At 35.7% G+C, this 17,171-nt stretch overlaps 1 protein-coding gene across 11 annotated transcripts in view; it reads left to right on the forward strand.

Moving 5' to 3' along the window:
• The window catches only part of LOC105202902 (tight junction protein ZO-2), a 54,564-nt gene that overhangs the window by 9,562 nt on the left and 27,831 nt on the right, over positions 1-17,171 (forward strand). The window contains exons 1-2 of one of the 11 annotated variants that reach the window (XM_039446892.1): positions 4,327-5,653; positions 11,813-12,640. The exons of 4 other annotated variants lie outside the window; for them this stretch is intronic. In XM_039446892.1, the coding sequence (XP_039302826.1) occupies positions 12,332-12,640 (309 nt within the window). In that variant the 5' untranslated portion in view covers positions 4,327-5,653; positions 11,813-12,331. Of the gene's footprint in view, positions 1-4,326; positions 5,654-11,411; positions 12,641-17,171 lie in introns of those variants that run through there. 6 more of the 11 variants (XM_039446890.1, XM_039446893.1, XM_039446891.1 and 3 more) reach the window with 6 other exon arrangements.

Raw genomic sequence — 17,171 nt, forward strand, 5'->3', positions numbered from 1 at the left:
TTATCAAGCCCAGATGATTATTAAAGTTTTGATGAAATAACTTCAATTAATACATCAAAACCAACTGAATCCTAATTTTACTTCCCTAATTATCACTAGACAATTGGTTGCTATTATTATTACATACTCAGTAGAGAAGAATTTGGGAACAATCAAGAACTAGTAATAAATAGAAAGATAAATGACTAGACACAGACTGTTAAGTCGGATAGAAATCGAGAAAAAAAATATTGTATGCGCAATAACATTTGTAGATTAACATTAGATTTTAGTTAGTTAAATAATTACGATACTTTTTTTAAAAAAAGACAGTTCAGGGAAAATTGTTATCTGTAGAAATTTAAATCTAAGAGGAAAGAAAATTCTTTTCTAAAGAGATGAACTTTTAACTGTATTAATAGGCTGATGAAGGCTAAGTAAAGCCGAAACGTTCCAATCATTAGCGACTATATTAATGTAATTGTAAATCCTGAATTAAATCAATTTGGCTCGTTAAATTGACCGTTTTAACGTTAAATAATTACATTGAAAAATAGGTCTGACAAACATATTTTGTTTAGTGTACCGATGCAATATTTAAATAAATATTACTAAATATAATAACTGTGATCAAATTGTTTGATAATAATTCGAAAAGTAAAAGTAGGGTTTAGTTCTGGTTATATTAACTAAACATTTGATTGAAGTGAATTTGCTAAAGTTTAACCGTCATTTAGGCTAAATGTTATTAAACCTTTTTTTTCAATATATAAGAAATGGAAAGCATGCGTAGTTAAGAAAAATTGTAAATCAAATCCGTTCTTGACACAAAAGTAGCTAGTAAATTCTAGCTTTTCTTCTACATGCTTCTACTTTGAATAGATATGCATTTGGGAGACCATGACATTTGGCAAGGAAAATATTTGTCGTTTTATCGGCATTCTTTTGAACGATTCGATTCGCAACCAAAACTCACGTAAAGACGAGTAACGTCTTCGCATTCCTCGCTTCGTGCGGCGCGATTCATATTCTCGTCGTCGACACGCTCGAAAAGTGAGTACGGGCGGACCCTAGTCGGATTTTCCCTTTCAAATCCGTTATTCGCCCGTGCAGATACAACGCGATGGTTAATCAGATTCATACGTAATGAGGTACGCACTGTGGGAAGCGAGCGCGATTTTTCTCATCGGTATAAAGCGCGCGAGTGTAATCTACACCGATCTTTGCGACGGAACGATCTACACCGCCGCGATTTGTTTCAGTAGGCTCGATCTCGCTGAGAGCGCTCTGTTACGAGTTTATGAAACTTTATGAATCATTAGTCAGGCCAGCCGTCGTTTCCGATCGCGCCAAATGCGGGCTACGTTGGAACGACTTTCTTTCTCGAAGCACACGCCGGAACCTGCAGCTCCGTACGTTCCGCGGAGAACGAGAGTAAATTCAAGATATAATGTTTATTACGAGTTTACGCACACGCGCACACACTCACAGGCATACGTACGCGCAAACGTGATTAGCTCTGTATTCGACTTGTAAATGGAAATGTTACGAGCGTCGAATTGATCGGTATCTTTATCGCATAGTAAAAAGTTTATGTTAAGTTTAACACATTTCACATGTCTGAAACGATCCGTCCAATTCTTTATGCTAATTTAATATGAATATGTAGAAAGTAGAACAGAATAGAATAGAATTTTATTGATTCCCCTTGGGGAATACAATTCCAAACCGCTCTTTGCGTATGCACATAGTTGCAGCTTATAATCATAACATCAAACAAAACCGCCTCAATCTAACAATAAGTTGTAGTCCTACAGCTATTCTTATATCCTAAACTTAAATTTATCCTAGATTTATCTTAGCCTTCGCACACGTATTATTAAGCCTTACTAGCTAACGTGGGGTCACTCGCGTTCGAGCAAAATTCTTCGTATTGTATACGCCAGTATGTGCTACATGCGCCTATACATCGACTAAAAAAACTTCATTGGTAGGGGAATACGGTGCTGCAGTAGCGTTTTTTAACTGCTATTATTTCAATAGTCATGTCGGTGTGAAAAATTCACAGCGCACTACTGACCCCAGCTTGGCTGGTGAAGGTGCTAAAATTGGAATAAATAATTTTTTACTTTTTATAATATTTTATTTTATATTCACACAATATTTGTAGCTTTTAACTTTTTATTAATAAAAGTATTTGATTTTTATGTTACAGAAGTATTGCATTACATGTTTATACATATATAGTTTTAAAAAATATATAAATATAAAGATGTAATTTTTACTTTTCAACACTACATTCGTATTAAAATTCATTAAACCCACAGAATTGAAGCTACATTTATTGAAAATCTCATATTATCCGCTAATTCTATATCATAAAGTAAGCATTTCTCATGTTGCAAAATTAACATTAAATTATTATCCAAACCAACAAAACATTTTTCTTTAATAAAAATATGATCCTTTAGCTTTAATTCCTTTTGTGAATCAGTTCTTTATGATGACTTTTAAGAAAGTTATAATTTTTCAAAAATTACCCTGCATTTATCGTAACTTTGTTCACATATTTACCAAAATTATATGGTTTCATCAATTGTTATTGCTATTTCACTTTTTAATCGTATACTAGAAGGTTGAAACTAAGTAAAATTACAGTTATAAATCATCTCATTACAGTGTATTCTTTAATAGAAGCGTGAAACGCGAGTAACCCCACGTTGGCTAGTGAGGAATAAAAAATTATGTTGGCTAGTAAGGATTAAGTAACAAATGTGTAAGAAATGAATACAAAATATGTAACACTGACATAATTTAAAAGTAAATGATCGAAGCATATTTCTTTAGCAAAATTAACACATTTATATTAAAATGTTACAAATTATGTGTTGCAAATTAATTAATTAATTAATTTTAACAATAAACGTTAAATTAACACGTACATTTCATTTACTTCATTTTATTTATTTCTAATAGTCCCTTCTTCTTCATGTGTAGATTACTCCAAATTTATATTTTCTTGTTTACATCTTTGAATTAAACCAACGGAGACTTGTATGATTAAAAATATCTGGATCCGTTTTTCTCTCCAATTTTTCATCACAACAGATATAGAAATTAGTCGCAGTGGAAAGAACTTAAAATAATTTTTGGATATTAACAATCATCGCACGGTGATACAACTTTCTTTTTCGAATACCTGTCTCCGACTCTGACATTATTTTTATGTATTTTATATTTGCTCGCGCTACTTATAAATTGTAAATCATTTACAAAAGTGTGAAAAGAATTTAGTTGTTTTGAGATCGCGACGGTTTTATCAGCCTTTATAATTTCTTATGCAGATAATGTATCGTAAGAAAGTAAATAATAAAACGTGAGTTTCGATCTCTCTCACGCGGTAAGGAAATATCGTTATTAATCTTGTAAATCCATCGATCTCTCTCTGTGCTTAGTAGCTTGCACTGGCCGGTCTTTGAACCAGCCATATGGCGTCAGAACACACATTTCTTCCATCATACGTTTTTCTAAACGTTCAAGGTCAACTTTCATTCCGTTTATGGATTCATAAGGTCTACTCTTTTCAGTTGCACCTTAGGCTTTCTATATTTAATGAAGCGGCTAACTATTCAAATACATCCCACAAAAAGAGAAGAAAGAAGAAGAAAAAGAAAAGAGGTAATAGTAAGACATAGAAAGTTTCAAGCAATCTCTTATAAATTACCGCTCTAGTTTAATATATAGATATTCGTTAGATAATGCTTTAAAACAGTGATGCGCAAACCGCATGCGGCCCGCCTCTGAATTTTTTGCGGCCCGTTGACTCATAGTCGAAAATATAAAATTACATATTTCCTATTTTATGCAAACTATAAAAATAGAGTAACATAATGTGATTTGCAAGTTTTAGTCATTTTGAAAATAATGCAATTTTGTTTTCATTGATATAAATAAATGTTCACTGTTTTGTGGATTTATTTTTGCATTTTTAAGTATTTCTTTAAAAGTTTTTTGAAAATGTAGTTTAAATAAATAAATAAATAATATGTTTGTACAATATTTAATTTTTATAAGTTATTTGGATATTTTTTTATTTCCTTATTGATATTAAGATACATTGCACACACTGTGCGTATGTGTGTGTGCGTGCGTGCGTGTGTGTGTGTGTGTGCGTGCGTGCGCGCGTGTGCGTGCGTGCGTGCGTGCGTGCGTGCGTGTCGTGCGTGCGGTGTGCGTGCGTGTGTGCGTGCGTGTGTGCGTGCGTGTGTGCGTGCGTGCGTGTGTGCGTGCGTGCGTGCGTGCGTGTGTGTGTGTTTGTGTATTTATGAAGTCTTAAAGATTTTTGCTTATTTCTGAAAATGGCCCCCAATTTAAAAAAGATTGCGCATCACTGCTGTAAAAGAATAATTTCGATGATGTATAAAATAACGTTTCAAAAGTAAAAGTACAATTGCTTTTTGTAGCATTAATTAAATCAGTTAAATGCATTTTTATTACAATGAATTTTAATTAGTGATCGCTTGAGGCGAGATTTTCTCGAGTATCTCAATATCGCGTTCTAATTTCTCGAGTGCTAATATTTTTACGCGTTTGATCCGCCTATTATCGGGTTAGAGATTTCGATGGAGCGCCACGGGGTCCGTCGGTCTTTTTCAGCCGAGTTTCTCGTTCCACTTCGGCGCTCATTCTCCATCTTCCGCCAAATCTCGAATGTGTACGTGTCAGTTTTAATTGAAGCGCGGAAAGTGCAATTAAATGCGACTGCAACGTGACGGCGTGACGACGGCGGCGGCGGGTCTCATATCGCGCGCTGGAACTGCAAACTCCGCGCCGTGATTTCGCCCGGATGATCCCACCCGGTTTTGCGCGGTGCTTCGAGGACAAAGAATAGAGAAACGGAAAGCGGATACCTAGGCCGCGACAAGCAGAATTCCAACTGGTGTAAGGTGTGTCATATTCCAGTTAATGTCTCATAGCTTGTGTCCCGCGTGCGTACACACGTTCGTACACACACGCCTACACACTTATCCACGGGCGCACTACACTTGTGCTCATACAATACCAACAAACACATACACACACACACAAGGGTAAGATGTTGCAGCCGACCTCTACCTGTAGTCTTGCCAACTAAGCGAACCGACCAGGCAAAACCGGTGTCGGCACGCTCTCGAGCCCAACCCTCCTCTCTTCGCCCTTCTCTCCGTTCTCTTTCTACCCTCTCTCTTCCGTCTCCCCCTTTTTCCACTCTCTTTCTCTTTCCATCTCTCGCGCCGCTCTTGTGTATTAAACACCGCCATCTCTCCTCCGTCACCGCTCCGTCCTTCTACCGTCCCTGCAGTCCTCGGCCGATTCTACCTCGGCCAGTCGACCTGGCGATAGAGAAACTGAACGCGTTCGTCGCCAGGACTATCTCTCTTTCTTTTTCGCGTCCGTAGCAAAGGGACCCTCGTGTCCATCGGTATCGCTTTCCGTTTTCGAAATCTCGATCTCAGTTCTTGAACGACAGCGAGGTAAAGAACGATCGTCTTGGGGAGGGTTCGCGAAGAAGCGGCGAGCTACCGCTTGGTGGATCGGGTGGATACGCACGCGAAGGCCGTGTGCACACGCGCGTGCGGCACGAGACGTGCATCTGCGCTGCATCCTCCCGTGGAACGTGGTGAAACGTGTGTAGGTGCGTGCGTGCGTGCGTGCGTGCGTGCAAACGCCGCGCGGTGTGGATAGTGCCCCGATACATCGGTACACCGTGGACGTGGAGTTTTGTTCAAAAATCGCCGAGCACGTTACGGTTATTACTCGTTACGGTTGATCTGTCGCCGTGTGTAGTTGATTCACAAGAGGAGAGAACGGTCGAGATGCAAACGCGCTGGAGGTGCTGCGAAGCTGATCGCGATCTCGGGAGAGCTTGAACCCGTTGGTCTCGAGGAGTCGAGAGTCTCGCAGCTCCGGGCGGGTTTGGCTCGCATCCTCGAGTGATTCGACACGGAGTGCCGTGATTTTCGGCAAGTTTGTGCGCCGCTGATCGCGGCGGTGATGAACCTCCTCTCTTCCTCTTCTACTTGGCCTTTGGATATCTGGCTTCGGGTGATAAACCCCGAGCGGATCGACGAGCTTAGGCGAAGACGAGCGGCGAGGTCGTCCCGCAGCGGCGATTTAAATTGCGGTCCGATTCAGGCGATTTCGTCTCGGACAACCGTAGCGCGGCGCGCAGCCAGCCGGTCGACCGAGAACCTGTTTTTGTGTCGACGGCCTTCAGCGAGTTTTTGGAAATGCGCTTCCGGTCGACGGCGACGGCGACGGCGGCGGCGGCGTCGCGGGGCGCGGTGTGTGTATTTCTGTGCCGCGTGAGGGAGAAACGAAAGAGAAGTTCCTCGAGAGACGACGGATTCCTCGGGAAAGGGCCGTCGCCGTCGTAATTATATATACGCCGCTCTCGCGTTACCGAGATTATCGGGCTTGGGAATTTCCTCGCGTTACGTATCAACAGTTCGGGATGGATGTTCGCCGCTTTCGTTATTTAGATCGAAGCATCGATTTTTCATCTCCCATTCTCTCTTCCATGCTAAATTATTCTCACCGTATATATTTCATAATATCGGCGAGACTCATTAGAAGTAGAGATATGCGATTTACAAAATTATGCATCGCGATTGTGATCTTCCTTGAGAATCGCTGTGAATGAGATATAGTATTGCGATTTTTATCTTCGCATTGTGTGTAATTTTTCTTCTATTATAAACGCATTTGCGAATCACGTGTCACTTTATATCGCAAACATTTTGAATCACATTTTAATTGTACGAAAATACTTAATTATAACAGTTTTTTTTACTTTTGGTTAGTCGATTTGCTTGTATAAAAAGAATTAATATATAATAAATATTTTACTATACAAAGAAATTATATCATAATAATTAATACAAATAAAATTATTGAACTAAATTCTTTTCATTTTTATTATTAAGTTAAATTTGAGGAAAATGAAATATTAAACTATTTATGGACATGTACAAATGTTTCTTCTACATCTTGCTCTGTCCATAATGATTTCAAATTTATATAATTATTTAATGAATAAATATTTTTTCATTAATATTTGCGATTGCGAATGCAATTTTGTAGCGTATTTCAGATTTTAAATAGCATGCAATTTAAATATCCAATTGTACAATATATCGCGTTGCGATTCAAGACGAAAAAATCGTGGTGCTAGCACAATGAGATTGTAAAATCGCAAATCTCTAATCAAAAAACGAGTGGCGGTACGAAGAGAAAGAATTTCGAAATAATATGCAATTATTCGCAGATAAAGATAACGAGACAATTTTCGGCATGACGCGTCGAGTATCTTTTGGTAATTGTGCGAAGTGTATTTAACTGAACAATCATTTGTCGATCGATAGGATTCCTCTTTGAAAAAGAAATTTCTGTGTGACTAAAGAAAGAGGAACGTTATTCTGAATCGTGGGAATAGAAGAGAAATAATTGACTTGAGAAGCGTCCTGCGATTGGAATGTGCATTCAATGACGGTCAATAGTTTTCTTTCTCTTGATCGAGGACAATAATCAATGAAGTACAGGAAAAAAGCATTCTTGGTTCTCAAAGAGCTAGAAGAAGCAACAAGTTGCTGTTGAAATACCGCGCGAAGAAGTAAATTTTTATTAAAATTGTACAAAAAAAGATTTTCTGTCAAATTTAATATATCCGAATTTTTGTTTTAATGTATACAAGATGAACATGTCACAAAGAAAACCACGAACATTATGCAAAAAATTGACATAAAAAATGTAAATGCTTTGAGAGAAATTGTGAAATCATATTTCTTCAGTAAAATTAACATTTATGATATGTTAAACCAACACGTACATTTTATTCAAATATATTAAAACTTGCCTTAAAATTACATTAATTTTAAATTATTCATTCACTTATACCTATAAACTGTTATTTCAACCCGTAAAGGTTACATTTCCAAATAATAATATAACGGTCACATGGGGTCTCTCGTACAAAATCAGACGCCATTTGCCAGTTTTTTGATATTTTGTCGTAAAAATTTTATTGGACTTACCTTGTAGTCTATTTATATCCTCCAATAATTTTTTAAAAATTAGAATTTAACATAATGAAAAAATTTAAATAAAAAAACTGCAAAATTTGACTTTTTTTTACAAAAATATTCAAAAACTTTTTAATTTTCGACATAATTCAATAAAAATTTAAAGTTGTATTCTCAAGGTAGTATACTTTCGGGTAAAAATTAGTTTCATAGAAAGTTATTCGATTTTGAAAGGTCTGTGAATTCTTAAAGTTAGCGTGGGGTCTTTTGGAACGCAGATGACCTTTACGGGTTAATATTAAGAAATGAATATCAATTTAACATCAAATTTAACATCACATAACGTCAAATTAACATGTAGTATTTTAAAAATTTAATACAAGAATTTTAATAAAGATCGCTTTTGAGACAAATACAAAATGCTTTTTTTACTGCGTATCACAAGAAAGACGAACGAAAAAGCTTGAAATTTTCCAAGAAACTGTGGAAGTATTTGAAAAGTGCTTTGCGTGCGGTGTGATCAGTGTTGGGATTCTATGGAACTCTATTGTCCAACTTTTTTTTCCTTTGTTTTATCTCAGAATCGTTCTTCGAACGAGAAATTTATTAATAAAACACATATTTTTCCGAGCTGACTTTGAGCGTGTAATTGCACGCTTTGTTCGTGACCAAGACCAGAGCGAATCAGTGAGAGAAAATCGCAATTTCAGTTCCCGGAAGAGCCAGAAATATCAGTGGGAACGGCAGGAAAATTGGCTTTGAATTTAGCTCGGACACTCTGGAAGCAAATCTCTCGCTTGACGCAAAGCTACCCGAGAGCCTTCGGGAGATCGTTCGAGAGAGCCGCCGGACTCGGGACGATCGGACGTTCGAGAAGACCGCGTGGTCTCCGAATGAAATCGAGCGCTTTACGCTACGTCGCGTCCGAAGCCCGGCGTGCGAGGGAAGAAAAAGAGGCGTGCACATAAACGGGACAACGCTGCCATGTGTTGTCGTGAAGCCGTGGCTGCGTGACCGAGCAAGGCGAACGGGAGCGAGTGTCGAGTCTCGCGCGCCTCGGAGAACGGCGCGCACGAGGAAAGGAAATTCGCGGCGGCCAGAGAGAAAAACGGGTTAGTCGCGAATCTCGGACCGCCGGGTCCGCGAGATTATTCTGATGTTCGCGCGTGAGGCTCCACGAAATTTGCCCTCGTCGCGAAATTCGTCTCCTCGATGGGTGACGCGAATGCGAGGGGGGGAGTGGAGCCACAGTTTCTCCAATTTCTTCGGTCGGAATTGAGGTGATTGTGAATAAAGTCTGAGAAAGAGGAGGAAGACTTGCACGGTATTCGGTGAAATCGCGCAGTATTGACGTGGAAATTGCGGAGTTATTTTCTAAAAATTACATTTGGCTCGAAGCAATACGTACTAATGTCCATTTCTACGGTAGATTAGAATTTTAATTTCGGTTCTATTTACTTTTTATCTTTTTTCAATGCTTATATTAACAGAAGAGATTACTCGATTCAAATTAACATGTTACCAGAGCTATTCAAATAACTTTATCAAGTTTTATTAATTGCATCTCTAAAAGGCTGTAAAATTCCTATTATCCCAACTTTATTCGGACCTTTACGTAATTGGACATAACCTAAAATTTTACGCTCCAACAATGTCAAAAATGCTACCCCTACTAACACTACCAAGCAAATACACAGTTGGAAAATTTGTGTTAAATTTAATATGTATGTATTGCACGTCTCAAACGATTTATTCAAATTTTGGTGTTAATCTAGCACGAAATGAATACGTTAGAAAGTAACATAAATATTATGTAAAAAATTAACAGAAGAAATGTAGCATTTCGACACAGTTTGGAAACGAAATGTGGAAACATTTTTTTCAGTAAAATTAACATTTATAATATGCTGGCACGTACATTTTATCCATTTATTGTCTTTATTTCTTAAAGCTACGTTACTTTTATGTTATTTGTTTATTCGCTCATAAACTATGTGAACACTAAAAAGCGTTAAATATCAATAACTCAAAATGTTCAAATAATATAATCACGTTATGTTAAATTAATACTTGGATATTTTGGGAATTTAACATAAGAACTTTAATAAGGACAGCTTTTAACATAAATATACAGTTGAAAAAAGTGTGTTAAATTTAATATAAATCACAGGTCCCAAACGGTCTACTCAAAACTTTTGTGTTAATTTAACATAATCTGAATGTGATAAATGATAATAGGGATGGGCGATCTCGATTCGATATTTTGAAGAATCGATTCTTTTGTATTCGATTTCCGATTTTTTTAGATCGATCCTACAACTTGGATCAATCGGGAGAATCGATTCTTGAGACCAAAGATTGAATCTATAAAAATATAAAATTTATACAAGGGAGAAGCCTGATAACTGCCATACGATCTACCGCCACGCGCACAATTTAAATGGGACTGGTTTTTGGAAATAAGAACCATTAAAAGTGTATTAATAAATTATAATTATGATGTTTTATATTTACTCAAAAATCTGTTATTATTATAAAAAATTTTGTAATTATTTTTAATAATATTAAAAGATTTTATCAAATTAAATAAAAGGATCGATCTTTGATGGATCGATTCTTTAAACAGCGATTTTTTGTCGAATCAATTCTTAAGTCTGTGACCTGAATCGATTAAAAAAAATCGATTCTTTTGAAAAAAATCGCCGATCCCTAAATGATAACATTAATCCTGCGTTCATATTTCAACAAAAAGAAATGTAATCTTGATCGTAATTGGAAGTTATTTGTGTGTATAATTAACATAATTTTTGTGATAAAATTAACAGAAGAATAGTAAAAAAAGTATGGCACAGTTATCCTGACAGTTATCCTTGTTCTGTAAATTTTAACAACTACAAAATGTAAAATTATAAAAATGATTTTAAAAAATATGTTAAAGAAACACAATTTGCACGTATTTATTAAATTGTGTTACTTTAACATATTTTTAAAATAATTTTTACAATTTTGTACACTGTTGGAAAGTTTGTGTACACATTTATGTTAAATTAATACTTGCGCAGAAAGAAAATTAGTATTAAATCAACAATTCGTTGTTTCATATATAAGCAAGAATACGAATTTTCTTAGAAGAATTTATTATCTTAAACAGACATAATTTGCTTACATTAAGAAAAATTTTTTCTTCGTGTAAGCAAATTATGTCTGTTTAAGATTATAAATTTTTCCAAGAAGATTTTATATTCTTGCTTATGTATAAAACAATAAATGTTTTGTTAATTTAATACTAATTTTTTTTCTGTGTAAATTTGTAAAAAATACAACATAAGGACCGATTTTAACACAAATGCCAATTTTTTTTTTTTTTTTTTTACTGTGTATTGTAGATTAGCTTTAAGCTCATTTTAACTTACAAGTTAAACCGACATTAAAGTTAATCTACGTTGGTAGAAATAGACATAAGGGCGTTTTCTTCTGAGAAATTGGGGCCCGAGACACTGATCATTTGGTTCATACCTTCAAAACGTCTCCCTGATTATTTGCTCTGCGAGTTTTGCGAATTGTTTATAATAAGCGGGATTCTTTCTCTTCGTGCTCCACACGCTCATGAGTAATCTTGTCAATATTACGAAACGGTGCAAATAATCTCTCGCTAAGAAGAGAGGAGGAGGGAAAGTCGGTGAGGCGAGGCTTTTAAATAATATCGAAATCTAGAAGGCGGCGAACATCTGTTTAAATTGTTGACAACCATTAAGTGTTGCGCAACGTTGTAGGAGAACGATAGAAAGGCAACACGCGTAAACCGATCTCTGCAGATTCCGAAGCAACTTCTTCAAGATTACATTGGTGAAAGAGAGGGGGCGTCAGGAGACCCTGCTATCCACGTCGAGCGTTCAAGCGTGTTCTCCGATTCCCAACGGAAAACTCCGACGACGAAAGGACCGTAACGTTGATGATCGAACGATCGTCGCGCTATTCCGTTTTTCCGTTTAACGGCACGAAGGACGGCGACGCTTCGGATCGCCTCTGCGCCGAGGCACCGTGCCAGCTGTCGATCGGCGATCGTTCGTGCAACGATGCGATCGTGTTGGAGCTGCCTGCGACGTGAAACCGATCCGTCGATCCCACGTGGTTCCACGTGAAAGCGCGGCCGGAGGGAGGAGATGCTCGAGGAATCGCGGACGATCGGCGGAAGTGCGCGAGGGAGCGGCCCGTGAGAAAAGAATCGTCAAGAGAATAGTGGTGGATCACGCGCACGGGAGGATAAGGAGCGTCTTCTTCGTGGCAAGAGGATGGACAGGGGCGATAACAACGTCGTCGGAGTTGGCAGCGGCGGTGGCGGCGGCGGCGGCAGTGGCGGTGGCGGTGGCGGCGGCGGCGGCGGCAGCGGCAGCGGCGGTGGTGGTGGCGGTGGCGGTGGCGGTGGCGGTGGGGGCGGAAGTGGTGGAAATGGTGGCAGTGGCGGCGGCAGCGGCGGTGGCGGCATCGGCGGCATTGGCATCAGCGTGGGCTGTCACGTGGGAAATTCCGGATCCCCGCCGAACTCCACCTCGTCGACCCACGGCACGATGCATAACTCCTCCGGCGGGTTCGACGGCCAGGTAGCGCATCTCCCGAGAGATCTCTAAGTCCGATACGGAAGGACTGTGTAAATATTTGCGCGGTCGTTATCTTGTCCTCGAATAATCTCGGCGAATCCGTATATAGAGATTCCCCAGATCCTGAAGTTCGACCTTATCGCGCTATCCATCTTGTTGCCGCGTTTGTCAAGATTTATTAATTAATGTTTGAGATCGAAATACGAGCGATGAGGGTTCGCGATCTTGCAAGGATCTTTTCAAGATTTGCATCGGTATTACTTCGTAAAACACACACGTACTGCGCGTATGTGTGTGTGTAGATATGAAAGAGGGAATCAAGGTGTGTCTGAAAGTCGTGAATGATCGACGCGACGCGGTTTAGTTTTATTGGTGTCACGACATAACGGGGATATTTATTAAGATTTCTCTGGTGAAAATGTTTAGAATTCTTCGTATCATTTTTCAAAATTTTTTGAAATTTTTGTATAATTGTTTTAGAATATTTTAAAAATTTTTAACAATTTTCTAAATTGTAGAATAAAAAGTCTTGGAAATTGTAAGATATAGAATTTACATGTATAAAGAATTTCAGAAAAGATAAACTTTCTCAGCGCTACTGAAAAATATTGAAGAACTTATAAAATTTGAACAGAGATTTAAGATATTTTTTTCAAAAATCTTTACATAAAAAAGTATTTAAAAAATTCTAGAAAATATTGTAAGGTATTATAAGAGCACTTTTACTAGAAAGCACTTTTACTGTGCACTATATTATATTAATAAAATACATTTTCCGAGCGGAGATTAATGATCTTTAGTGAAAATGTATCTTACTATGAATTGGAATTTTTCATTTAATTTTTTTTTTAAATTCCTTTATATATTTTAAAATTTCTGAGTAATTTTATTTGGAATTTTTTTTCAGATTTTCTGTATAAACTATACTTGTCAAGAATGTAAAGAAAATCTACATTTTTTTTCTATAATTTCTTTTATATATATATATATATATATATATATATATATATATATGAAATATCTTGAAATTTCTAAGACTTTTTATTCCATAATTTCCGAAGAAGAACTTATAAAATCTCAAGAGATTTAAGATATTTTTTTCAGAAATCTTTATTTTAAAATATTAAAAAATTTGTAATACTTTTTAAAATTTCGTAAAATTTCTGTTTAATTTTATAACTTTTTGAATAAATTTTTAGACTTTTTTATACAAATTGAAATACTTCTCAGAAGTGTAGAGAAAATCTATAAATTTTTTTTTTAAATTCTTCATATTTACATATGTATAAATTCTGAGATATTAAAATATTTTTAAGTTTTTTTATTCTATAATTTTCGAGGAAATCTAGTGAGATTTAAAGTGTTTTATCAGAAATCTTCACACATAAATTAAAAATATTTAGAAGATTCTTGAAAATATTATAAAATGAGAGTATTTGGTCAATGATAAATTCAATACATTACTGATAAAATGTGTCTTTTGGGCAAAGATTAATGCGCTCTTTGGTGAAAATGTTTCTTAGAATTTTTTGTATAATTTTTTTAGAATTTCTATAAATTTTAAAATTTCTTTATAATTGTTTTACGATTTTATAACTTTTTAGAATTTTTCAAATTTTTTACAATTGGAATACTTTTTAATAATGCTGATAAATCTATATCTTTTTTGAAATACTTTATCTTGTAAATTCTGAAAAATTTTTAAGTTTTTATCCTATAATTTTTTAATAGTATTAAAAAAAAGTTATAAATTTAAAATATTAAAACTATTCTTATATATAAGATAATGAAAATTTTATTTATTAGATTTTTCTATGAGCTATCACAGTTGTTTGTTACATACAAATAAAATCGATTATTATTAACAACAATATTCAATAGTGAAACTGAAACAACATTCAGTTCGATTGAAGAGGATCCAATAGAAAATTGAAACGTTTGAATGTTGTTGTTAATAATAATCGATTATTTTATTTGTACACAGAGAAAACGATTTCTTCAAACTTAATAAATTTTATTGTATCTAAACAAATTTGTTATTTGGAATGGTCCAAACAAACCAGTGTTTGAATCAATAAGTATGATTATTTGAATTTGAAACAATATATATCTTCGTCTTAAATAAATCATTTATTTGAAACGAAAGATATATTCTCAATATATTTTGCCATTTTCATATAAATAAATTATTTGTTTCATTGCTCGTATACTTATTGTAATCAGATAATATATCATTTGGTTGAAAGATAATTCTTTAAATAATAGTGTTACCTTTTTGTCAGATAATAGAGATTTTTTCAACGAAACAACATTTTTATTCAAACAAATAATGTTTCGTATAAACATATGTTATTTTAATAAAACAAATTTCAGTTAAATAAATAGGAATACTGAATCTTAAGAAACCTTTTTCTCTTCTATGCACAAACAACCGCGGTGGCTCATAAAAAGACTTTATACTTAGAAAAAAAATAGTATCAAATTAACAATTCAATGTTTCATATATAAGCAAGAATATAAAATTTTCCTGATAGAAATTATAATCTTAAACAGACATAATTTGCTTATACGAAGAAAAGAATTTTCTTTATGTAAGCAAAATTATGTCTGTTTAAGATTATAAATTTTTCCGAGAAGATTTTATATTCTTGCTTGTATATGAAACAATAAATTGTTGATTTAATAATAATTTTTTTCTGTGTGTAATTATTTCGTTAATTTCTTTGAGCCGGAGACTCTTTGTACTTTATTAATTTTGCCATTAGGCTTACTCTCTATTTTTCTTATTCTCTTTCTCTTTCTCTCTCCGCTTCTCCATTACCGTTTCCATTCAAGCCTATCCTGTGCAGGATACCGTATCTCGAGTACGGGATTAGAAACAGCTTCGCTCTACGTGTCGCATCCACGAGGGCGATAGCTCTGCCATTTGATACTCGGTATTGCATTATCCGTCGATCACTTTCGCACGCGGGAGATCTCCTGTAACACGTGCTCTCAAATGATTCACAAGTCCGTCGGGGCTAAATTTATCGCGCGGTGAATTGCGGGACTCGAGCGTCGCGTTTTAACGGAGTGCAACAAACACTGCCGCTCGCGCACGGGTCCATTGTTGTTACTGGCTCACCGAAATTAATCTAATTATTGTGCCTCGGTGCTCCATGTCCGGTGATGATTATCGTTAATTTAGCCAGCGCGTATTTCGTCGAAAGCACGCCGCAGAGTTAGGAATACACGCTGACCCGCGGAATGTGTGTAATTACACCATTGTATTCGCTTCCACATGTGTAGGGAATGAGTTATGGCTTTTAATTAGGCGACACTGTCGCCTTCTAACCGCTCTGGTTAAACATACGTCGTCTCGTTGCCCTTGCGCGTAAAAATGAAACGTTAATTTATGTACCATGTTTTGGAATACGATACGGTTGATTCAATTTTACATTTGTATCTCTTATCTTTGTATCGAGACGCGCTCAAGAAGAGCTCGGTGAACGACAAGTCGTAAGTTGTAAAATCCAGCAATTTCATAACTTTTGCTGTTATTCTTTATGGCGTAGAAACGAAAAAATGTTGCGCGAGAGCCTATCCTGGTATTTATACGATATTATCTTAGTTATTTGAATGTACAATTCAAATAACTGCGCTTATCTCTGTTTGGCATTGTTAACGGATGATGAAAGAACGCGGAAGTGTGCCTAGTATTGTTATAATTATTTAATAATAATATGTCAATTAGCCGCAACAATTGTATCATTAGAGGGAAAGAGATTGATTGATTGATTGATTGATTGATTGATTGATTGATTGATTGATTAATTGATTGATTAAGCATTTATTGAAATTCTAAGGCCCCAGCCCTCTAAGAATTTGGAAACGACGAGATAATTCGGTAACAAAATGAGATAACATATATATACAAGAATCAAGAAGAAGAGTTAAGTAACAGTGATACTGACAATGACAGGAATAAGAATAAAAATAAAGATAAGGAAATAATAATAGTAATAACAAAAAAAATAAAAATAAAAGTATAATACATTATATTAGAGAAGCAGAGAGAGATAGATAGAGAGATAGATAGATAGATAGATAGATAGATAGATAGATAGATAGATAGATAGATAGATAGAGAGAGAGAGAGAGAGAGAGAGAGAGAGAGAGAGTTGCTTCTTTAGATTTAATAAATTTTATTTAACCTAAAGAAAGAGGAACTCAAGCATGGGCGCGATTAACTTTTCTCACTTTGAAATATCCAGTTTTTTCACTTTTTGAAAAAAATCCCTTTTCTCACTTTTGTTCGTACTCTAGTCGACTGGACATCAGGTTCTACAATATGTGTTATGTTTCTGTTTTGTTTTCCGGTATTTAAGTTTGTTACTTTTATTTTAAGAGATTAATATTTTCAATGTGCCAGTTTTAAGATAGTGCATAATTTAAATAGTACATAACAGGTGAAGTAACATTTAACTCGTTTTTTTTTTTGCTCACTTTTTTTAGATCGACTCGCTATTCTCACCTTTTCAAGAATAAAGCTCAC

This window comes from Solenopsis invicta, chromosome 3, assembly GCF_016802725.1.
Source record: "Solenopsis invicta isolate M01_SB chromosome 3, UNIL_Sinv_3.0, whole genome shotgun sequence".
In the NCBI taxonomy this organism is placed as follows: domain Eukaryota; kingdom Metazoa; phylum Arthropoda; class Insecta; order Hymenoptera; family Formicidae; genus Solenopsis; species Solenopsis invicta.